This window comes from Camelus ferus, chromosome 15 (genome assembly GCF_009834535.1).
Source record: "Camelus ferus isolate YT-003-E chromosome 15, BCGSAC_Cfer_1.0, whole genome shotgun sequence".
In the NCBI taxonomy this organism is placed as follows: Eukaryota; Metazoa; Chordata; class Mammalia; order Artiodactyla; family Camelidae; genus Camelus; species Camelus ferus.
In genome coordinates, this window is record NC_045710.1 from 22,475,961 (window position 1) to 22,500,623 (window position 24,663).

The 24,663-nt window shown below is 35.5% G+C and overlaps 1 protein-coding gene across 5 annotated transcripts in view; it reads left to right on the top strand.

Annotated features, from left to right (window-relative positions):
- Positions 1–424: 424 nt before the first annotated feature.
- The window catches only part of SPAST (spastin), a 49,636-nt gene continuing 25,397 nt past the window's right edge, over positions 425–24,663 (top strand). The window contains exons 1-4 of one of the 5 annotated variants that reach the window (XM_032497308.1): positions 425–1,138; positions 13,829–13,915; positions 15,648–15,731; positions 21,155–21,250. In XM_032497308.1, coding sequence (XP_032353199.1) covers positions 724–1,138; positions 13,829–13,915; positions 15,648–15,731; positions 21,155–21,250 — 682 coding nt within the window. In that variant the 5' untranslated portion in view covers positions 425–723. The remainder of the gene's footprint in view (positions 1,139–13,828; positions 13,916–15,647; positions 15,732–21,154; positions 21,251–24,663) is intronic. The other 4 variants (XM_032497312.1, XM_032497309.1, XM_032497310.1 and 1 more) reach the window with 4 other exon arrangements.

Below are 24,663 nucleotides of genomic sequence, written 5' to 3' on the forward strand. Positions count from 1 at the left end.
GTCCCTACAATTGCTTTCCTCTCAAGTAATAATTCCCAAATGGGGACGCATTACTTATGTGATGAAACTCTGACCAATCATCCCTTTACGGAACACTGGCAGAAAATGCTGAAAGAAATATTAAGAAAACGATGACACACGATGAGATGGCTCTGCGAACTGAGCGATCCAAAGCCGCTGTTGCCCCTTCGGTGAGTTGGTGACCGAAGTTCCCCGCTAAGGAGCTCCCAGGGGCAACGAAGTCTACGAAGCGAGGGGTCCTCGAAGACGAAGAAGGCCTCAGTGCATACTGGGAAATGTAGTTCCGCGGGGAAGGGCCCTACGGGCGGGCGCCACACACGCGCACTAGGAGCTCAGAGCAACAAAGACGGCGGCGTGCGCGCACGCGCCGGAAAAAGACACGGGAGGGCGTGCGCGTACGCGTGCGCGCGGTCGCCGCTCGGAGCTATCAGGCGGCTGAGAGGACGGAGAGAGGGAGGGGCAGGCGCTACCGACCGCAGGAGGAGGAGAAGGGGTTGTGCTCCTGGCCGAGCTAGGAGAAAGGGGCGGGGCCGGCGAGCGGCGCACGGAGGTGGCGAGCGGCGCACGGAGGTGCCGAGCTCCTGGGACTGCCGGGCGCGCGGGGGATCTGTGGCCTCGCCGTCCCAGTGGCCGCCGCCGTCGCTTGGCCGCCGTCGGTCTGCGGGAGGCGGGTTATGGCGGCGGCGGCAGTGGGAGCTGTGAATGAATTCTCCGGGTGGACGAGGGAAGAAGAAAGGCTCCGGCGGCCCCAGCAGCCCGGTGCCTCCCAGGCCTCCGCCCCCTTGCTTGGCCCCCTCCCGTCCCGCCCCCAGGCCGGCCCCTCAGCCCCAGTCGCCGCATAAGCGGAACCTGTACTACTTCTCGTACCCGCTGTTCGTAGGCTTCGCGCTGCTGCGTTTGGTCGCCTTCCACCTGGGGCTCCTCTTCGTGTGGCTCTGCCAGCGCTTCTCCCGCGCCCTCATGGCCGCCAAGAGGAGCTCCGGGGCCGCGCCGGCGCCAGCCTCGGCCTCGCCCCCGCCGCCACTGCCGGGCGGGGAGGCCGAGCGCGTCCGAGCCTTCCACAAACAGGCCTTCGAGTGTATCTCCGTTGCCCTGCGCATCGATGAGGACGAGAAAGGTACTGGGGGGGCTGGGGGGAGGGGGCGGCGGCGCCGGGAAGAAAGCGGTAGGGTCGCCGAGGGAGGGCAACACCTGCGTCCCTTTCTTGCGGGAGCCGGCGGTGCACCCCCGGAATTGATCTAACCCGTGAGAATGCTTTTCCGCGATTAGACCCTCATCCTCAACGATTCTCCTTTAAAAACCTCTCCCCTTTCAGGCACCCTAGTCGTTGACTTTGCTTCAGACACTAGCCTTCCCCTGCACTTCTACATGACCCAAGTCCCTGTGAGACACCCGGACGTGCTGGTGACAGTGACAGTTGTCCTAGAGTGACCACACAGATCCTTTCTAGCTCTGTAAACAGTGAGTGACTTCCTCTGAGCCAGGTTTCCAAAAGGTTTCGATACCGAAGAAGCTGTGCCTTGTTATATAGGCTTTTAGTGAAAACAGAGTACTGTAGTGTCAGAAAAAAAGAACAAATGGTGACTTAATTTTGAAAGGAACAGCTGCATATGATTACAGCTGAATTTGCACTATTTCAGAAAGTATCTTGACAGTCATTTTATCAATAGAATGACTTCTAAGTATTTTTCGATAAAGTTCTATTTTAGCGCCAAACTTTGTCCCTGGTTGATTAGATCCCATCTAAATGAGAATTCCAAGGTAGCCTCTGAGTTTCTAAATCGAAATGTTGAATGAATAGGATTAATTTATATATATATTATTTTACTATAAAATTTAAAGATTTATGTTTCTGGATGAAAGCAAGGATACTACATCCTTCAGATTTCTTTTAAGCTACCGTTTTTAGTCTTTCTGTGTGCCAGGCACTGTGCGCTCTTAGCTTTGCATGTGTTATCTGTTTAATCCTCACAATTACCCTATGAGGTGAAGTTACTGTTTGTATCAGCATTTTATAGATGCACAAACTGAGGCTCAAAAGATTAAAGCAGGTGATTCTAAACCTGTGCTAATTGTTAATGAAAAAAATTTTATGCAGGATGATAAATGAAGTTAGGAGTCTTACAACATTTTGAAAATCCCTCCTTTCATCCGTAACTCCATTATGCTGAGATCTTCTTTTCCCTCTAAATGCTCATTTGCATTGTCCATTAGTTTAAAAAAAAAAAAAGTAGGAGCAATCTGCAGTGCATTTGTAGTGTCTCTCTCCACTACCAATTCCAGAAACTATTCTAGAATTTCAGTTTTCTTGAAACCTACTTTCTTCGTGAGGTCTAGGACTGAGAAATTGGACATAAGGAAAGAGGCAGGTATTCATGAATTTGGAGTATAAGGACAGAGTGGAGGTAAGAAAGTTCAAGAAAGAAGGCATATTTAAGAAAAAAATACTTTGGGTTTTTGGAGGGAAGTTTTTTGTTCCTTACCATCTGTAAGGAACATCCAAGATCTCCTGGAGAGGATGAAAAGTTTACCATCATCCCTTCCTAGAGAAGCACTGTTTTATTGCACTATTCTATTACAATAGGGTCCTCTGAAGTTTACTAATCTAGGTCAAAAGTTGTCTTAGAATAGAAGGAATATGTTTAAGGGTAGATTAATTGTTAACACTGGGTGATGGGAGTTGGGAGGTGAGATAAGAGAAGTCAAGGAAGACTTAGATATAAAAAAAGACCCTAGGCTCTTAGATTTAAAGAGGAATCAATTCCATGTGAGGAGTAAGTGATGGAAGTGGAATTCAAACATTGGGTTTCATGCTGGTGACTTATCTTTGGGTATCATATGTATGCCTGTATCTATTATATTTAATTCCTCTTAAAATATTTAAATATAAATTCAGCAATATATGTATCCCATATTTCATTCTCTTTCAACTGATAATCTTTCTATTCAAAGGCTTTGCTTTATTTATACATGAGCTTCTAAAGTGGATATCAGAACAGGCAATGATAACACTTTAGTTTGAGTTCTACAAGTGATGCTAAAATAGTTCAAACTGAAACAAATTAGTTATATTCATTTTCCTTTAAACATGAAGTAAAATGAGTTTATGTTGTCATGGTTCTCTTTTGTCTCACATTTTTCCTTCAATATATTGAAAATTTTTGTACTTTAGCCTTAATTCAGTAGTTGCAAGAGTTTATAGATGAAGTCTGTCTTTCAGCCATCTTTGACGTTACAGAACGTAATTCCAAGAGAATATAGTTTACCCTCTTTCCCACTGCATCAAAATACATATGAACAAATCAGAATGAATTGGATAGGCAGTCTTCAAAGGTTTCCTAACTCTGTGGTTAGCTCCTAAGCCATTAAGGGGCTAGTAATATCAGGCATTATCTAGCTTCTAAGTGTAGTGAAAGTCGCTTGATTTCATCAGGTGAAGTGGGCTATTTCAGACTGTAGTGATGTTAATTGAAATAGTTGGTGCCTTGAAATAATAAAGGCCAAATTAAATCCTATATTAATAAAGTAGTGTATAAATATCATTTATGTGGATACTGTGTTTATTTAGAATTTTATTATTTTTGGAGAGAAGGGTGTAGCTCAGTGGTAGAGCACATGCCTAGCATGCACAAGGTCCTCGGTTTAATCCCCAGTACTGCCATTAAATAAATTAATTAATAAATAAATAAACCTGATTACCTCCCCCTACCAAACAAAAAAATAATTTTATTCTTTTTATGACATACTCAGCTTTGACACTGAATTTTCATACAGGGCTAAATTTTTCTGAAACCAAGCTATTTGGAATAGGAATAACGGCAGATTCTATTCACCTAATGTAAGATGGCTATGTGAAGTCTGTTCATTAAAGTAAGCATTTATTGGATACCAGTTAATTTATACAGCTCTGCATTCTAGACATTAACTTGAGAAAAAATTACTTCCTCTCTGGTGAGATATGCTAAGATAACATTTGTTATGTGATTAATAAATGTGTATATACTGTCATATGCATTATATAGCCTTCATTTTTTTCCAGGGGGTTAATTGATTTGTAGGTATTTTCTTTAATTGTTGAACATCTTTGGAAAACTGACAACCTATGATATCCATTGTGTATACAGAGAAACCAGAATTTAAAATGTGAGCTCACAGTTGCGGAACCAGGAACAGAGTTTAGGTGAACAGACTCACAATTTTTTATTTACTTTTTTATATTGAGCATGTTCTCTGTTTTGTAATTCCAAGGACCCCTTGGAATTCTTGGGGGAGAAGAGGAGGTGTAATAGTGGTTCTTTGGATTAACTAGAACATGACCTAACTTGCATTGCATGGCTCCTACAGATAGACAAGCCTGAGAGCTCCTGAGTAATACAGGGGTACAGGTTCTCTAGGTGTGGTTCACTTACCTCAAGCATGTAGGACTTGACAGACAGTAAGGGCCTAGTGTGTTGTCTGAGAGAGCGAGCCAGTTTCTCAGGATATGAAAGGGCACCAACATCTGGCTTCAAGAACAGAAATTGTTTGAATAAAATCCTTTTCTATTTATTCATAGTCAGTTTATATTTAAAACAACATTTTTTAATTAAGTAGCATATGATTTTATAATTTCTTATAATTCAACTTCACACTGCATTTAAAACACACAACGTACTTGCTTATCCATATCTATTTTAAGAAGGTGAAGCTAGAGAGTAGAAGTCAGAAGTATCAGGTTTGATATACTCTCTTTTACTCCTACAAACTGCTAGACACCATTTTGAAAGGATTGATTTCAGAGAATTTTCTTGGGTTTAATTTCTGCTGTAAATGTTTCCATGATTAGAACAAGGGAAGAATTATTCTGATGGATGGACATTCAGATAATATTATACTTTCCACAAAGAATAATATTACCTTTTAGTAAATACACAATAAGCATTTCACATTTCTCTTCAACAGTATTTAGTGACATTAGTGGCATTGGCACTAAAGAGAAGAAAAGACAACCACTGTTAGGAACTTTGTCCCTTGTTCTGTTTTTAGTTGTTTTCTCTTAAATTGCAGTTTATATTCTTCCTAATATAGAATATAGTTAAACCCTATAAAACTCACCTGCTAACTAGATTCCTAAGATTATTATTAGTCTTACTGATGACAATTAAGGGATAGTCAGTAAATGGATATTAAATTACTGAAGAAGGATCACCCCTAACTCTCCTGCCTCTTTTCTACTATCCTATTCTCTGTGCTCCACCCAACAGTAGTTGAATTTTTGAATTCTGGCAAAGTATAGATTCTCTCCTTTTCTACTAGTTTTTCTCTCTCTTGATCTATATAATATTGGTGAAGGTATTAATATGCTGACCTAGACTTTTTTTCTCTTGCTTTGTGAATTATTAACAACTGCTCACACTAGACATCATATAAAATAAAACAGCTTTGAGCACACTCACATCAATGGTTCACTCTGGTAAATGAGGAACGAAAAATGTCAAAATCAATGATTTGGGGGAACTATTAAATGTTTGACAGCTATGTAGGTATAACATAGTTACACTTAATCACATATCTTTTCTGCTCTTTTGCAGATATTTTTATGCTACAATAGAGATGGAAAGAATTAACTCTTGTTCTTAGGTGGATTTTGTCAATACCTTTCAGTGAACCATCACTAGAAACGCACACCTATGGCTGAACAAGTGGAATTTATTACTTACTGTAACCAAGAGAACACGTACTATGAGGAACCATGGTGTATCTCAGGAAGAGGGTGCTAGACATAACTTATTGTAGGATTTGGGCTTGTATTAGGTGATTTTGAGGAGGATTTGAGGAAGCAGGATTTTGCTGTGGATCGGATGCTCTTAGGAATTAGGGATAATTCTGTGCCTGAGTGTCTTAAATCTGATCCAGAAAGAGGGAAGAATGAAGTGAGAATAAAGCTGTAATTGGTTAAGAAGCACTCATGAGCTGGAAGAGGAGGATGTTTGGTATTCATAGCTTGGACAGTGTTCATGTTTTGTCTGTGTTTAGACATGATTGTGGAGTGGTCTTGTTTTTGTCTTGATCTGTCACAATCATGAAGTGGCCTTTTTGATGTTGATGTTCTGTTCTGTGAAATAGTTTATGTTCAATAGAACAGCAAGGCCTACTTGTAATGCCAGGTCAGTTCCTTCTATCAAAGGCCTAGATGATGGTACTAGGCCAACTCCTGGATGTCAGGGGCTACTTTTCTCAGCTTTTAAGAGTCTAATTTTATCCTTTTTAAATTGCAATGCCTCTTGTCTAAATTGATATTGGAATTCTGGCTACACAGGATCTTAGACAAGTTACTTATTTCTACACTAAGATAATGTTTGTAAGATACTTAGCGCCTACGCATAGTAGGTCATCAGAAAATGCGAACTATTATTATTAACTTTACAATTCTTTTAAGATTACAGCCTCTAGAGGTTACGTTAAAACGTTGTTAAATCTTGATACCTAGATTCTATTGCCCTTTTTAGGAAAAGCAGCAGTGTAAATGAGATTTGGGGAAGAAGAATTACCTAAAGAGTGATATAAAAATAGTTTTGCTAATTGTGACCCTTAGTTCAGAAAAAACGGTTGGAAGTCTCCTCTTAGCCTCACTTAGTATCCTAGCTTTTCATTATAAGAGATAAAATGAATTTTTTGTACTCACGTTTGAACATAATGCTGGCTCTTGGTAGAGAGTTTGGAAAATACACAAAATGCACAGAAGAAAATTAAAATACCCACCACTCATACTAAGTACAAAAGACTTTTAAAGAACATAAATGGATTGAAATTCTTCAGGTTTAAAGGAAATGTCCAAAACTGTAATGATTTCTTTACATGGGATTCAAAACCTCCCCAATTAAATGGGAAAAATAAATTTTTACTTCACAAGTAAATCTTGACATTTGAACGTGAAAGCAAATATAGCCTTTTTGCTGAGTTAAAACAGAGTAGGAAGCGTCCTTTCTGTAACAGAGAACTAAGAGAGTAATCAGGGGCCTATTAGTCGATACTTCAGGGTCTCCGGTTTATGGGGATTAGCACACATTAAAAGATTTTTTAAAGATACCTGTTACTCTGCTAATGGTGACACTTGCAAGTTGCAGAAAATTGTGTAGGAAAATGGATATATTTGTAAACTGATGCTTAAGAAGGACTAAATAGGTAAGTAAAAGCAGTGGGCTTTACAAGCAAAAATACAACTGTACATACAGTTCTGGAGTAGAAGGATTTATGTTAATTAACCAATTTACTAAGTGTGATAAAAGTAATTTTTACATACCTCTTTATTATTTAAAGTATTTTCACATACCCAGTTTTCATTTGATCTTTGTCACAACTCAAGAGTTAGGTAAAAGAAATGTCACCTTGTTTTTAGGTGAGGAGCCTGAAGCTCAGAGAGATTACTCACTTTCTTAAAGTCATACAGCTATTAAATGATGGAGCAAGGACTTAAATCTCTGTCTTCTACCTCATATGCTGCAAACTGGATCATCTCTCTCTACCCGAACTACTCTTGCTTTGACCTTTCTTGTGGCAATCTGGGTACCACTAACATGTTAATGAAAAGATGAAGGAGCTAATTCAGAAATTAGTCCACTATCCTTATCTCTATTTAGAGATGGATATCATCAGTATTTCTTTTGTGTGTACAGTAACACACACTCAAACTAAAATAATGCACAAATGTAGAAAGTGAACCTCTTCTGTAATCTTATCCTTAAGGAGATAATTACTGATAAGTTTCCTGACTTGGTCTAGTTACATAAACATAAATTTTCATTGGAGGAAGAAGAACCGTGTTAGATAGAAACTGATCTGTAACCTTTTTCACTTAATGTATTGGGGCTTTCTTTCCATTTCAGTGTATTTAATCTTCCTCTATTTTTTTTCAGTTTTTAAGTACACTTTTGTCAAAATACACATAAAATGCACAGTGTATTGCTTAATGAATTATCAAAGTGAACACAGCAGTTTGAATCACCACTAGGTCAAGAAATAAACTGCCTTTCCCATGCTTGCTGCGTACTGTCTTTCCCCACACTTCACAAAGTATCTGCAAATCCTAACTTCTTACACCGTGAATCAACTCTGACATTGAGCTTTGTGAGTGAAATGATACAGTATGTGTTGTTTTTGTGTATAGTTTGTTTTGCTCAGCATTGTACTTGTCAAATTATTCCATGACGTTGCATGTGGCAGTGATTTGTTGATTTTCATTGCTGTATACCAGGGGTCAGCAAACTGCCTGTAATGGGTCATTTAGTAATATTTTTTATTGTGGTAAAGCATAGATGACAAAATTTACCATTTTAATCATTTAAAGTGTGCAATTCAGTGGCATTAAATACATTCCTGGTATTGGGCAACCATCATCACCATCCATTTCTAGGGCTTTTCATCATCCCAAACAGAAAGTCTGTACCCATTAAACAATAAATCCTCATTTTCCCCTTCTCCATTCTCTCCTACCTCCAGTCCCTGACAACCTCTGTTCTACTTTCTGTCTCTATAAATTTGCCTATTCTGAGTACCTCATATAAGTGAAATCATACAATATCTGTCCTTTTGTGTCTGACATTTCACTAAGCATGTCAAGGTTTATCAGCCATGCTGTAGCACATAACAGATTTCATTCCTTTTTAAGGCTGAGTAACATTCCATTTTATGTATATACCACGTCTTGTTTATCCATTCATCTGTTGATGGACATTTGGATTGTTTCCACCTATTGTGAATAATGCTGCTATGAACATTGGTATATAGGTCTCTGAGTCCCTGCTTTCAATACTTTTGACTATCCACCTAGGAGTAGAATTGCTGAATCATACGATAATTCTTATGTTTAATTTTTTGAGGGACTGCCAAACTGTTTTCCACAGCAGCTGCACCATTTTCACATTCTCAGCACCAGTGCACAAGGGTTTCCAATTTCTCTACTGTTTGTTAGTTTCAAGTTTTTTTTTTTTTTTAATAATGGCCATCCTAATTAACGTGAAGTAGTGTCACATCATAGTTTTGATTTGCATTTCCCTAATGGCTTATGATGATGTTGAGCATCTTTTAATGTGCTTATTATTGGCCATTTGCAAATCTTCTTTGGAAAAATGCCTATTAAAGTCCTCTGCCCATTTTTCCTTTGGTTTGATTTTTTTGATGAGCCATTTAGTAAATATTTTAAGTGTTCTTTCACAGTTATTCAACACTATCGTATAAGAGATGTGATCCAGTAAAGCTTTATGTATAAAAATAGGCAGTTTACTCTCTTTGACCCTTTGGCCATTGTTCGTCCTAGGTTATGTAGTTCACATTATTGGCTAATAATTTTAACCACAACTACAATCACTGATTGTAAGTTTCTGCCATCCCATTCTTTTTCTTGATGTAGTCTGGTTGGTAGAGTCTGAATGTTATTTGGGCCCATATAGGTAAGAAGGAAATGTGTAAGGGAAACTAAGAACTGTTATAGTATCTTGAAGGTTTACTGTGTATTGAAGACTTTTGAAAGGTTTGATTTTTCTGCCACAATTTAGTCAAAAGGGTGACCATTGGAGGTTATGGGCTATAGTTTCCCTTCCTTAAGAAATCAAAGTTATTTGAGTATGCGTTTCAGCCCTTGTTCAGGCTAACCTAGTTCTTAACCCTTCAGTGATGCAGGGTCCCAACCGAAATCCTGAAATCTTTGCCACTGATTCTCCTGGGCATGCCCTGGAATTCATCTTTTGTCAACTTAGCTCTATGAGTCTGCTGAAAGCTTTGCTTAGTTTCTTGGTCACTGTTGCTTTCAGAATTGGCAATCGTTTGGGGGGAAGTGCCCCAAATGGTAGGCTTACCTCTGTTGGCTTTTTTCTTTTCCGTATTTTGGTGATTTTTGAAAACAGCCATCCTCATGGGTGTGAAGTGGTCTCTCCTTCCAAATTTTAGTGATTTTCACTGTTTTGAAAACTCTTCGATCCCTTCAAACAAATGTTTTTTTTTAAATATTTTCCTAATTCTCTTCTAATCTTATTCTTGTAATAAAATTTTTAGTTTTGGTATTATAATCCAAGTCACAACAAATGTTTCTCACATGTAAATGTTGGAGTATTGCACTTTTAAAAAATCAGATTTATTGATGTATAATTTACATACAGTAAAACGTACCCTTTTAAGGATCCATAGTTCAGTGAGTTTTAACAAACAGCTCTGTAACCATCACCACAATCAATATATTGAATATTTTATCACCCCAAAAACTCCCCTGTGCCTCTACAGTCAGTCTCCTCGCTAAGGCCTTTGGCTCCTGGAAATCACTGATCTGATCTGTCCCTATAATTTTATCTTCACTGAATGTCATATAAATGGAATCATACAGTGTGTGGCCTCTTGTTTCTGACTTTTTTCACTTAGCATGTTTTTGAGATTCATCTCTGTTCTTACATGTATCATAATTTGTTTTTAATTGCTGAGTAGTATTCTACTTATGGATGTAAGTAGATGGATGTTAATCTGTTCATTTAACAATGGACATCTGGGTTGTTTCCAGTTTTTAGCTCTTATGAATAAAGCTGGTAAACATTCATGTACAAGTCTTTGATGTTTTTATTTCTTAGGGTATACATAGAAGAAGGGTTTGCTGGGTCATGTGGTAAATATATGTTAATGTCATAAAGAACTACCAAACTTTTTTCCAAAATGGCTCTGTCATTTTGTATTCATACCTGTAAACAAATGAGAAGTCCATTTATACTTGGTCTTGTAATTTTTTTCCATTTCAAGATTAAAATCTTGTAGTTTTAATTTGTAGTTCCCTAAGAGGTAGTGATGTTGAGCATCTTCTCTTGTGTTTTATTTACTATTTATGTCTCTTCTTTGGTAAAATGTATGTTTTGATCTTTTGCAGAGTATTTTTTAATGACTTAAAAAATCATTGTAAGTGTTGTCTATATATTCTGGTTACAAGACCTTTATTATACATGTTGTTTGGCGTATATTTTCTCCCAGCTGTGGTTTGTCTTTCCATTGTCAAATCAGTCTTTTGAAAAGCAGGAGCTTTTAATTTTTATGAAGTTTGATTTATCAGTTTTTTTTCTCTTAAGGTTTGTGAATTTTATTTTCTAAGATGTATCTGCCTAAGCCAGGATCACAGAGAATTTTGTCTATATTTTCTTCTATAAATTTTTTAAACTTTTTAAATAAATTTTATATTGTTAGGTTTTATATTTAGGTCTGTGATGTATTTCAAATTAATTTTTGTATGTCATGTGAAGTTTTTTTTGTGTATGGGCATTTGTTATTCCAGCATCACTTTTTGGAAAAACTATTCTTTCTCCATTGAATTGCCTTGTCATTTTTGTCAAAGTCAACTCAGTGATGTATGTATGAGTCTATTTCTGGACTTTCTCATCTGTTGCATTGACCTACATGTCTGTCTTTTCTCCAGTGGTCTTGTACTTTTACATAAGACATAGCTATGCATTTTCTACTAACATACTGACTTATGAGATTCAGATAATTCAGTATATCAATTAACTGTTACCAAAGAATGTTAGGTAATTGAATAATGGTTGAGCATGTGAATTTATTTGTAATCAGTCATTTCATTTTCCTCCATGTGATATAGTAAAACTCCTTAAAACATTTTGTTCATATGTTGCCAATGAGAACTGCTATACATTGCTATCAGGAGTGAAATTGGCACAAGCACTCTCAAAAAGTATTTTGTTGTTGTCTAATAAATGGAGAATATGTGGTGAATTATGACTCATCAATTCTACTTCTTACGCATATACTCTAGAGAAACTGGCACATGTACATAGGAGGACAGGTACAAGAATGTTTATTGCAACATTATTTGAAATATTGAAAAACTGGAAACAGCCTATGTATCTTTTAATAGGAAATAGTTGAATAATTATAGGATGACCTAGGATATTATACAGAAGTCAAAATGAATAAACTACTTTGTATAGCAATCTAAATCTCAAAAGCAATGTAAATTTTTAAAATAAAACAGTGCAAATAAAATAGGAACAATAGAAAAACAAGTACTTGTAAGATATGCACTCAATCCATGATAGTGGTTTCTGGCAAAGAAAGGAGCATGGGAATGAGAAGAGGCACAGAGAAGGAAATTCTGCTTTATCTGTTAGATTGTACTTCATTCTTTTAAATTTTTAAGCAAATGTGACATTGCTATCAATATCCCTCCCATTCAGAAAGCAAATAGTACTTTACTCTTTTCTACAATTTACTCCTTTTTTTTTAAATTAAAAAACCAGAAATACATGGAAATAGCTATTTTCCTTGTAAAAACTAGAAGATAAGCATTCAAATAGTTTGACTTACAACAGATTCTTAATAATTTCTTCATGTGTCATTATCAAGTATTTATTGAGCAGTTACTGTGGATCTGACCCTGTGTGAAATACTAATGGCACTGTAATAAGTAAGAAATTACCCTGTCCAAGGGGCTGAATCTTGTTAGTGATCTATTTTGGGGATGGAGGAAGAGGTAGGTGGTACTCATAAGGGGACAGCATTTCTTGGTTGTTGTGTGTGGTGTTTATTATAATAAGACTTCATCTTTGTTATCAAGAGAGTCATATTTTATTGATTTTGAAATTTCAAATTATATTTAAGAATAACATGGAAATTTTTCTTTGATTTAAATAGGGACATGAGCAGTGAGGGTATATCTCAGTGGTAGAGTGTGTACTTAGAATGCTCAAGAGAGTCATATTTTATTGATTTTGAAATTTCAAATTATATTTAAGAATAGCATGGAAATCTTTCTTTGATTTAAATAGGGACATGAGCAGTGAGGGTATATATGAGGTAGAGTGTGTACGTAGAATGCACAAGATCCTGGGTTCAATCCCCAGTACCTTGAAATAATAATAATACACTTAAAAAATAATAATAATAAATAAATAAACCTAATTACCTCCTCTCCCCACAAAAAAAACAAGGATAAAATACTGGGCTTTAAAAAAAGAAAAAAAAATGTAGGAAAAAAGAATAAGGAAAAAAAAGATAAATAAATAAATAGGTTCATGAGTTGGAAAAAATGAAAATCACAGTTGTTATAGGTGACTGCCAGTTTTGCTTTACTGTATTTGCCACTTATGAGGCTTCACAGATTCTAAGGGCTAAGAAATTAATTTTCAAAACCATTGACATTTGCATGTAAGCCTTACCACTTTAAAGAATTATCCCACACATTTTGATTATGCTGAATTTTTAGGTCCTTTTAAAGCCTAACTTTGGATCAAGAATAACCTGTCTTATGTTTCAAAGAAAATAGAAATGTGTTACTAAATGGCCACAGTTGTAGTCTCATATACCAGTTCTCCTGATGCAGTCACTTATTAAATAAAAACTAACTCTAGAAAGGAGGCACCCAACAATGAACATATTACATCAGATTTGAATACAATTAAAGTTTTTTTCTCACTGTTACTGAAATCATGTTTATTTTTCTCATGTATTTTAACACACATTTATTTAAAACAACTTTTTCTTAAATAAAATTTATCTCTCTAATACAGCATTTCAGTGGTTATAAGCATCAATATCATAAGATGATACATAAAGGACTCACAGCTCTAAAATTTTGAGAAACTTTGAAGTCTCTATCCCCCTTTGGAAGACTCATATGTACATTAAGATGGTAAAGGTACTAAGAAGTCACTTAGTAACAATTTTCAGGCTTATTTGATCACAACCCTCTTTTTCATGTATCTCCTAATAAGAGCATACTTGGGAAAATGTTTAGTGTATTAGTGTATACTTGTGATTTATACAAATAATTATTTCTATTTTAAAGTAGGACAAAAGGAGCAAGCTGTGGAATGGTATAAGAAAGGTATTGAAGAACTAGAAAAAGGAATAGCTGTCGTAGTTACAGGACAAGGTAAGTTTATATTTATATTTGCTTAGTAGCCATCCCAGATTATAGTCACATGATTGCCCTGATTTCAGATCCATTTATCTTAATGAAGATATTTAACAGATTTTTAAATGTTATTTATAGATTTACTGTTAATGCTTTATTACCTATGCTGAAAATGCAGTTATAACCAGATGTGCTCAAGCTTGGTTACCTATAGAAGTCAGATTAAAAACCAGTATATTACTTATGTCTTCCTTGGAACCATTGTTCGCAATGTTTTTTAACCCTGTTTTTAGCCCTGCTTTTGAAACCTGGTCCTTTCCTCATTGTCGAGGCAGGGAAGGAGTGGTTAATCCATAGACTCTCTTTTGCACTGTGGTTAATGTTTGACTGCATGATAGAATATGAGCTGTAATATCTTACCTTGATTCACACATGACTGTTTAAAACCAAAGCAGTTATTTCTCATCTCTACTTTCCTATCATCTCAAATTAAAAATTGAGAGTCTAATTATCTTTAAATATATAGACATCTCTTGCACACATACTGTGTGCCCAAGCATCATTGTATTTGCTTCATATGTATCATCTCTTTTTAATTTTCACCACAACTCTATGCTCTGAGGCTACTACTGTTGTCCTTTTCAGATGAAAAACCTTAAGTGTGAAGAAGTAAGTAACTTCCCTGAAGTCTCGTAGACGATGGCAGCAAGTGGTAGAGTCAGGATTTGAACCTAGGCAGTCTGACTTCAGAGCCTGAATTCTTAAATATTATGCTGTGAATGTTGTGTGATATGTGGGTACCACTATTAAATAAGTAAAGTACTTCACCTTATCATAGTTAAAATAAATTCAGAAGCAAAAATTCGAGTACATAGACAAAGAAACTTAGCCTTATGAGTCAGTCCACCCAGTGGATGTTTTATCTGGCTGGTTAATTTTATTACTTTTGTCAACTAATCTCCAGTAATTACAATTTGGCCAATATTTACTATGTTTTTTTCCTCTCTCCTTTTTATTTGGAGTATTTCTCTAGCTATTGATCTCCTGCATAAAAGAGAGTAGAATAGAACAAGTAAATATGGGAGGTCGGGTCTTGGAGACTTTGATTAGTTTATGAGCATGACTTTATGAATTATGTACAAAATATATTTGCTGTTCTTTGTCAATTGCATAGAAGAAGAGTTAGAAGAAAATGAGTTGGTTTTAAGAAAAATAGTATTTTATTGCATCAAATATGCCTTTGATTGTACCACTAAGAGAAAAAGCAATCAGTTAAACTATGACACATTCTCTTCTTATCACATAGAATTTGAATGTTAACCTTATTGAATACGCTGTCTTAATCTTATTTAGATGTAACTACAACCAAAGTATTAATATCTATCACCAAGTTTGTGCATGCACAGACAGTGACAAACTATATATGGTTGGAGTCAGGCTGATAGCATTATTAGTAAGTTGGCACTAGTTGTAAACATATCCCAATTTCAAAGATTTTTAAATGTAGCGGAAAATCTATGTCTCAAAACATGAAATCCATAAAATGCCACAGTAGGTCTGAAATCATCATAAGGAACTGTAACTGATTTTTTAAAGATATTACTTGAAAATAATATTTTCTTAATTTCTTTATAGCGGCTTTGACTCCCCATGAGATTAGTTGGTGTGATAATTTATCTTGAAGCAGTATTAGTAGAGAAAGGTAGACACTCTTTTATTCTTAATTCTTTTTTTCTGCTTTTTCTTTCAGGTGAACAGTGTGAAAGAGCTAGACGCCTTCAAGCTAAAATGATGACCAATTTGGTTATGGCCAAGGACCGTTTACAACTATTAGGTATCAATTAATGAATTGTATAATTGGAATGAGATTTATTTGATACCTGTGTTCAGTGACACTTTAGATGGAAATAAATCAGTGATCTTGAAAATGTATTCTAGGCTTTTTTTTAGCTTATAGAAAGTTTATCTTACTTTACAAAACAGAAGAGTGTAACGAACTAATTATCTATTACTCAGCTTTAATAATTATCAGCTCCTTGTCAATCTTGATTTAAGACTGGCAAACTACAGCTAAACCTATTTCACTGCCTGTTTTTATAAGTTGGCACACAGATACTCTCATTCCTCTCATTCAGATAGATAATTATCTGGCTTCTTTCCTGCTACAGTAACAGAGTTAAATAGTTGATACTGAGATCATACAGCCCTCTAAGCTTTTTAATATAGAGCTTTTAAAAATATTTTAATATTTACTATCAGGCTTTTTACAGAAAAATTTTGCCAGCCCCAGTTTATTTTCTCCCACTGTCGTATTACTATTTTGAAGCAGTTTCTTGACATCTTTTTACTTCATTTATAAGTATTTCATACTGTATCTTTAGAAGATAAGAATACCTTAAAAATAAAATGATCAAAATACCATTATCATACTAAGAGATAACCAATAATTCTTTTAATATTAACCAAAAAAATGGCCCAAAATGGTCAGTTTCCACATTTATATATAGTATATAAATAATGTCCAGTCAGTATCTCATAACTTAATAATTTTTAATTTTTTAAAATAATTTAATTGTTTATATCAGGATCTTAAGAATATCCATATTATGTGTCTCTTTTAATATACAAGTCTATCTGATTTTCTTTTTCTTGCAATTTATTTGCCACATAGTGTTTCCTGCAGTTTGACTTTTGTTGAATGCAACTCCATGGTATCTTTTAATATGTTCTTCTGTTCTTCCTATAAATTGATATATAACCTTGACTGGATTGAAAGTTGGTTTTTATTTTTTAATGATAAGACTACCTGATAGGTGGTTTTGTGATTGTCCATCAATAGTTCTTGTGTTGGCAGCAGTTGATGACTTGTGCCTAGTGACATTATAACTCATTCTTTCTGCATTCATCAGCTGGAAAATGTCTATAAATAGACATCTATTTGATGGCATAGGTTTTAAAAATGTATTCTTAAAGTAAATCTACCTCTAAAACAAAGTGGAACTAAAACCCATCCTTCTTGGGTGGTTCTATCATATTATAGAACTATAGAAAGAATCTAACTTGTAGTAAGTACTCACAAATGCTGATTTTTGTTCATCTCCTTACCAGTGTGTAATCGTCACCTGTGCTTTTGTGTACATACTTACACATATATATTTTATTCATTCATTCATTCATCCATTCTTACATGGTCCATTGTGTTTATAAATGTTTTGCCCCACATTGTTGAGAAAGAAACCCTTTCTGTTTTCAGATGGCTAACAAGACAGTGTTCCCCTGGCTTCTGTGGCTGACAGAGTTTGCCTTCTTACTTACTAAATGGAGGTTATTACTGCGTCAAATAAAATTAGATATATCAAAAGTTATTGTAGTAAAAATAATTATCTAATTGTTCTAATTGGTATAGTGCCTTTCAGTGTATATACAGAGTATCAATATGATGCAGATTAACTTTGATTATGAAACATTTTGTTACATTTCAAATTGAATAGTTCAGGGTTGGTTTTTAGCTTTTATTTGAAGTTGTGATATGATGAAACTTTGGAAGCATCTCATCAATTTATAGACTTCTTTTTGAGTGCAACTTTGTAATTTCTTGTTTATTAGAGGAGAAGACAAAAAAGAGGCTATATAACATAAAGCTAGGCTTTAAAAGAATTAATATTTTGGATTTTGCTGTCTGTTATCCTTAAAAGTGCTGTGTGTCCATTCATGAAAAATGGTACTTTAAAAAAGAGGGGTGGGCTAGATGGCATCATCTACATTTTCCTGTCTTCTGAGATCTCAGGATGCCTGGGAGTTATATACCAAAGACAGGAAAAGAGAGGTGTGCACAAGTGCATAGTAGAGCATATTTGTGTATTGTGTGTTGGTTAAGAAATGGGAGCTTTTCAGAGGTGGATGCCTGATAGGTATCTAATTAAGATGGAGAATGGTACTGGGGGTTCCCCGTACAAACTGGTTTGAGAGGATGCAGCCTCTTTGCTAAAGATGGGAAGAGTTCATATATATTATATATCTTTAATTTAGTAATAGTGAACCTTAGAGCAAAGTTTAATTGTAAAACCTATTATAGATAAAAAGATAATTTTGGCATTGGCATCTTGGAATACTTGGCAGTCATTGTTTCTTCTTTTAAAATTTAACTTCATTCAGTATTTCATTATTAAGTTCTTACTCTGTATCAGGTACAGTGCCAAGGGATATAAACTGAATTTATTTATTAACTCAGCAAATATTTGTTGGGTGATTACTGTATTCTAGGCACTTCTTGATATAGATAAGGATCCCTCTGTCATTGAGTTTATATTCCAGCAAGGAGAAGACTGACAGTAGTCAGTAAACATAAAGAATAAAAAAGTTACACCACATGTTAGTAGGTGATAAATACACAGAAAAAAGAAAACATAAAACACAGTAAGGAAGATTAGGAGTATATGGGAGGTGGTTTGGATTTTTAGTTTTAAATAGAATGGTCAGAGTATGCCTCTTTGAGAAGTTGACATCAGTTAGCCTTGCAGGTATCTGGAAGAAGAATGGTCCAAAGAGAAGTAAGAGCCAGTACAAAACCTTAGGAAAACACACCTGGTATGTTTGAAAAGCAGCAAAGAGACCAGTGTGCCACAGCAAGGAAAGTATGGTAGAGATGAGGTCAGAGAATTTATGGGGGGGAGGTCATCACAACACGCAGGATCTTACAGGCCACTGTGAAGATACGAGCTTTTACCACCTGTGAAGTAGGGAGCAGTTATAAGGATTTTTAGGAAATTCCTTTACTAAAGGACATCATCTGACTTAAATTTAAAAAGGAACACCCTGGCTGTTATGTTACAAGGGTATGTTATGTTCCGAGAATAGAACCAAGGAGGACAAGAAGGACCACTTTTGCAGTAAACTAGGAGAAAAATGATGGAAACTTAGAGTAACGAGTGATTGGATTATGATTATATTTGAAGGTTGAACAAACAGATTTACTGATAGGTTGGATAAAATGCTCCTCTCTTTAAGGCTCCCATGATACAGTGGGGGAGGCAGACATAGATAGATATCATCACTGTCAATTGGAGATAGACAAATATTTTGTAGGGATGAGAAAATAGGTGTCTGAGAAGTCCTCCTGGAAAGAGTGAAGCCTAAAGTGGGGATTAAAAAAGATAAATAAAAATTATTAAAGAGTGTTTGGTAGAAAAGATGTTTCAGGAGGAAGTAAGAGCATGGACATAGATTCAGGGACAAGGAAAAGCAGGGTGCTGGTAGAGACATGAATTTGTGATTGCTTAGGCATAAGAAATGTAGGCAGATCATGAAGGGCCCTGTTCATTATGTAAAGGAGCTTGAGTGCTAATCTGTGGGCAGTGGGAAGCTGCTAAAGGGCTTTAAGCAGAAAAGTTATGTGGTAAGATTTCCCTCACAAGTAGATCACTGAGATGATTGTGTGGGGATTGCATGTGAAGGGATCAAGAAGCAAGGTGATTTATTTTAAATCATTGGTTAATCAACAGAACTTTCAGTCACTCTAAAAGGAAGCATTAAACTAAGTTTACTTTCTTCAACAACAAAAGTTGAATTGGAACAGATTCACATTAGCTGTGTCCTGCTAGTGTATGTGTGTGTGTTTCCATGCACATAAAACGTCTAAATGCTACACATTCAAAAACAAGTCCTGTGGCTTTTTATTCTTAGTTATTAGTTATATTAGTTATCAAGACTAAAGATTTAATTTCTGTTTATTTTTACTATATGATGAATGTTTACATGAACTTTTTGTTAAATTGCAATGAAGAAAGTGTTAATTGATAAAGAAGACATTTACAAATCAATTTTTTCTAATTTATGTCTTTTACCAACACAAATGGTTTCTTTCTCAGTATGGTGATTTGAAGAGTATTATCATTGAGGAAAATCAGATGACCTACCTGTTAACTAACCAAAAAAAGGGCTCCAAGGTATATTGTATCAGCCAGTTCTAGGATACAAAAGCTGTGCAGTACTTTGTGCTTTGTGCAGAAAGGGTAGCTGCTATTTAACCTGTCCCAAAGGCATGTGTCGTTGTACCAAAAACCAAGTGTGGCGCCTGCTTGTCTGACCTTAGAAATGAAAGCTTAGGAGAGTTGCTATGTATGTGTGACATATTTGCATGTGTTCATTGACTTCTTAGTAATGGAGAAAAGAATCAGTAATGGTAACTTGTAGTATTTCAACAAAGTGCATATGGTCAAATTGGGCCCCTATTATGAATGAGGCACAGAATAGACACTTCATGTATGAGACCCTCAGAAAGCTGACACTAAAGCAAGTTTGTATTACTGTGTAAATGGTGGAATAGGGTATCAACTAGCCACATGGATTGACTTGACTGGGCAAAGAGAGTAGAGCAGTGACGGAAAATGGCAATGAGGCTACCCTCTTCGGTTTTGAGTGCTAGACATAATGACCCAGATCTTGAGAGGGTTTGCTGTTATTTGAAGTGGGGGTAGAGTTGATATTGTACTGTAAAATCTTTGATTAATTTAAAATAGGTAATATAGGCACATGCCACGGAATTTCAAAAGTTTAAGTATGAGAAGCATCCATCCCATACTGTGCCCCAGCCACTCATTTCCCCTCCCAAGGATCAGCTGGTATTACCACTTTCTCTGGGTCATTTTTAGAGATAATTTTCATACATACAAGTATACACACATGTGTATTTAAATAAGTGGTAGGATACTATATGCATAGTTCTGCAGCCTGCTTATTCCATTCTGCTTTATTGCCTTCACCTTTTGCCTAACATATGTTAATGTAGCTGAATATGGCATTTCCTAGACACTCCTTATAGTTTCCTTGTGGGTCATTTCTCCTTTCCTTTTATCTTTTCAGTTCATAGCCAACTCACAGCCCACTTCCTTGGTAAAGCCTTTTTAATGTTCGCTTTCTGTCTCCATGATGCTCTCCCTACACAATGATTTGGACATATTAGATATTCAGAAAATGGTGATGGCAGTGACACAAAATTGCCTCAGATTACCAAACCTGAATAAGGCTTATTTTGAACATAGTCATTCATGTGTTCATTTCTGTTGCTATCTTAATGTCTTCATTTTTACTAATTATATTTTTAAGATAATTTTATATGAATGCAAAAACCCGTGTCATATGACAACTTTGTAACACCTTGAATCACTTTTCATTTTCACGAATACATTTTATTTTTTCCGTTATGTATTTTTTCCTTTTTGTTTATTTTGTTCTTTTTTACACCCCTCTGTTGCATAGAGAAGCTGCAACCAGTTTTGCAATTTTCCAAGTCACAAACGGACGTCTATAATGACAGTACTAACTTGACATGCCGCAACGGACATCTTCAGTCAGGTGGGTTTAGGTTAACTAACACGTAAGATAATAGAGCTTGCATGTAAAGTAGCGCCTGATAATGTTGATTTGATTGGCTTTTGTTTTCACATGGCTGTGTGGGAAATACAGTATCCCTATCATTCATGGTGTGTAAACATGTAACAAATAGGATATAGCCATTCTCAGCATGTTTTATTTGTATATTTTGCAACCTCCAGTTTTTGAGATTGTAAAATATGAATGTTCATTTTCCTAAATTATTAAGATATTCTTTTGTTTCTGTTTTATTTTGAGCTTTTGTGCTTTTTTGTAGGTGCCAAGATTTTATGAAGTACTGTTTATTGAGGCAGAAATTTTAATTTTTCTTTGTTAAATACCAATTTTCAGCATACATACATCTTCATATATATGATAAGTGAATGTTTTTATCATAGTACCTGTCAGAAAAAAATTTGAAACTGAGTTCACCTAGTGAGGAGAAACATTAGAATACTATTATTTACTGTGGGTTAAGTTGGTTTTCCATGAGCTTTGGGTATCACATCAACTCCTATAGAAAATTAAATGCTTTTTTTGTTGTTGTTTTATTTGAGTCGGGGGGAATCTTCATTTCCTAGGTTCTGTGACATCTTGGCTAATTTTATTGGTGACTTTGTCAGAATTAGTTCTATGTCCAGGGCTTACATTTTTTTTTACCTAACTATTCCTTTGTTCAAATTGCAGTGGAAAAACCTTAATTTAGACTGTAAGATAGCTGCTTTCTTTATTCATATGTAATTTTTTTTAAGTTTTAAGATTTCAATAAAGAAGAAATAGTGTGAGTGGATTTCTGTGGCTGGAAGAGACAGTTGGTCATCAACTTTCCCTCGTGGCTTCACCTCACCCTTGAGGAGTTCTCACTCTGATTTGGTCTTCCCATACAGAGCCCCACCTCAGTAGCTATATTCCTTTTCTCATTCCTTCCTGTACCTGATTTAAAATACCATTTCAAGTATAGAGATAAGCATTTTGTTTGTTTCTATTAGCATGGCTGTAAAAGGCTGACATTTTCATAATGAACATTTTGAAAAAACAAAGAAATTTAAGAATGCACCATGTATAAATAATGAAGTTTTCAAAATACAAATTTGAGATCCTAATAATCCTACCAGGGTAAACAGCAAAATTTTCTAGCCCTGTAGAGCTGGTAGGCCTTTCCTTTGTTATCTTGATTTTCTTCTACTTTATTCCACGTGCGAAATCCCATGGTATTTTCCTGCCATGTTGGGGGTTGGAGAGGAGGAAGCAGCTTTCTCTTCTGTGACCCATTTTAAAAAATCAAATTGTCTTATTTTAAATCCCTGGTTATCAGTTGTATTCTGTTTTCTGGTTGGGAGGACATACTGACTTCACAGCTAATTTATGCAGAACTAGTGTTTGATAAGCATTGAATCTTAGTGAATGAGCTGGCTCATTCATACCTAGCTCATTTGTGTCAACCACTTATGGAAAGAACATTCTGTGCTGTTTCACTTGGATGAGTTACTTCATCTCTCATAGGAAATAGATATGCCAAAGTCTACTTAATTAGTTCAATGTATTACCCACAATGTCCAATTTTTAAGTTAAAATTACTAGACATGCAAAGAAATAGGAAATGGTGACCCTTACCTAAGAAAAAAATCAGTCAGTAGAAACTGACTCTTGACTGGGTCCAAATGTTGAATTTAACAGATAAAGACTTCAAAGCAGCTATGATAAATATGTTCAAAGAATTAAAAGAAAATATGGCATATGTTAACAAACTTGCAGTCTTAGCAGAGAATGTAAGCTACAAAATAATAGTAATGGAAGTTTTAAAGTTGAAAAGTACAGTTGCTGGAATAAAAAAAAGTTACTGGATAGCCTTAACAGCAGATTGGATATGTCAAATGAAAGATTCAGTTACCTTGAACCTAGATGAGTAGAAATTAATAAATCAGATGACTCCAGTATTCAGAAAGCAGATTAGTGTCTGCTTAGGGTCAGGGGCAGTAAGAAGGATGGAGTGCAAATGGATACAAGGAAACTTTGGCCATGACGAAAACATTTTGTATCTTGATTTTAGTGGCTATTTTGCCAATATATACTACACATTTTATATGCATACAATTTATTATTCATTGATTATACCCCAAAATGTTTAATAAAAATAAATACTGAAAGGTTTATAAAGAAAATAATGTTCCCCTTCCTACCTGTTACATCTCCCTTTTTTTACCTTCATCCTTAGTTTGGCTCCTCATACAATATTTAACTCTTTGCTGTTTTTTCTTATGCTTTTACTATAGTTTCAAATATCATGCTTGTATTGCTATTCCTGATTTGTCGGGTTTTGGTAGGTATTGGCTTCTTTTTCAGGTAGAAGAAGTCCTAATTCTCTTATGCCATGATTATTCTTCATCTCCATTTTTATCACTATTTCCAGTTACATTGAAAAATTACATTTCACATTATTATAACTTAGTAAATATTGTTTACCCAAAGCCAAATAGTATACTCTATTTTTCTTTTTGGATTTTTCCTCCCTACATGTTGTCTGATTTTCTTCTTGCTCTCTGACTTCATATTACAGGTTTTTTTACTCATTTCTGTGTTTAATTTGCTTTTTAACTAAAAGAATTCCTTTAGCAGTACTTTTTTTTTAAACTTTTTTTATTGAGTTATAGTTAGCAATACTTTTAATGAGGGTTTGTAGATAGTAAATTCTCTTAGCCTTTCTGATGTCTGATAATATCTGTGTTCTTACATGACAGATCACCTTACTATAGAGTAGATAAAAGTTAACATTTTTTTTCCGTCAGCATTTTGAGCATACTCTGTTGCCTACTGAACTTTGTTATTTTTATGAAAAGTCTGCTATCATTCTCACAGTTCCTTGTGAAAATTTCTATCCATTTATAACTCAGGACTGTGTATTTTCTGTCTGAAGAAATTCTTCTCCAGTCTCCTTTTTTCCGTCTGAAATGTGTAATACTTAACATCACCCTAGACAGATCTTGCTTTTATTTACATCTTTACTTTTCCTTATTGTCATTCCCTTTTCTGGATTGCTTTCCTGCTTCTTCCCTTAGGGTCATTATCCATTAGTTCCTTAAACGTATGGTTCAGAACTTTGCATTTATTCACTGGAAAAACCCCTTGATTAATTTCCTATGCTTTAAAAGTTTCCTTCTTTTGCGTTTCCTTAAACCATATTAAGGGATTTGATGACAAAGGCAAAAATAAGTCTTTCTTTTCTCTAGGCTACTCTGAGTTGCTGACTGATTAACATCTGTCTTCACAGTAAATATTTTATTAATAAACTGTAATGTTTGTTATATAGTATATAAAAATATTATTTAGAAGCAGTGAGATTTGGACATTCAGAAGTGTGTAATTTATGTAGAAGAGCACACTGTAAGTAGGTCAGG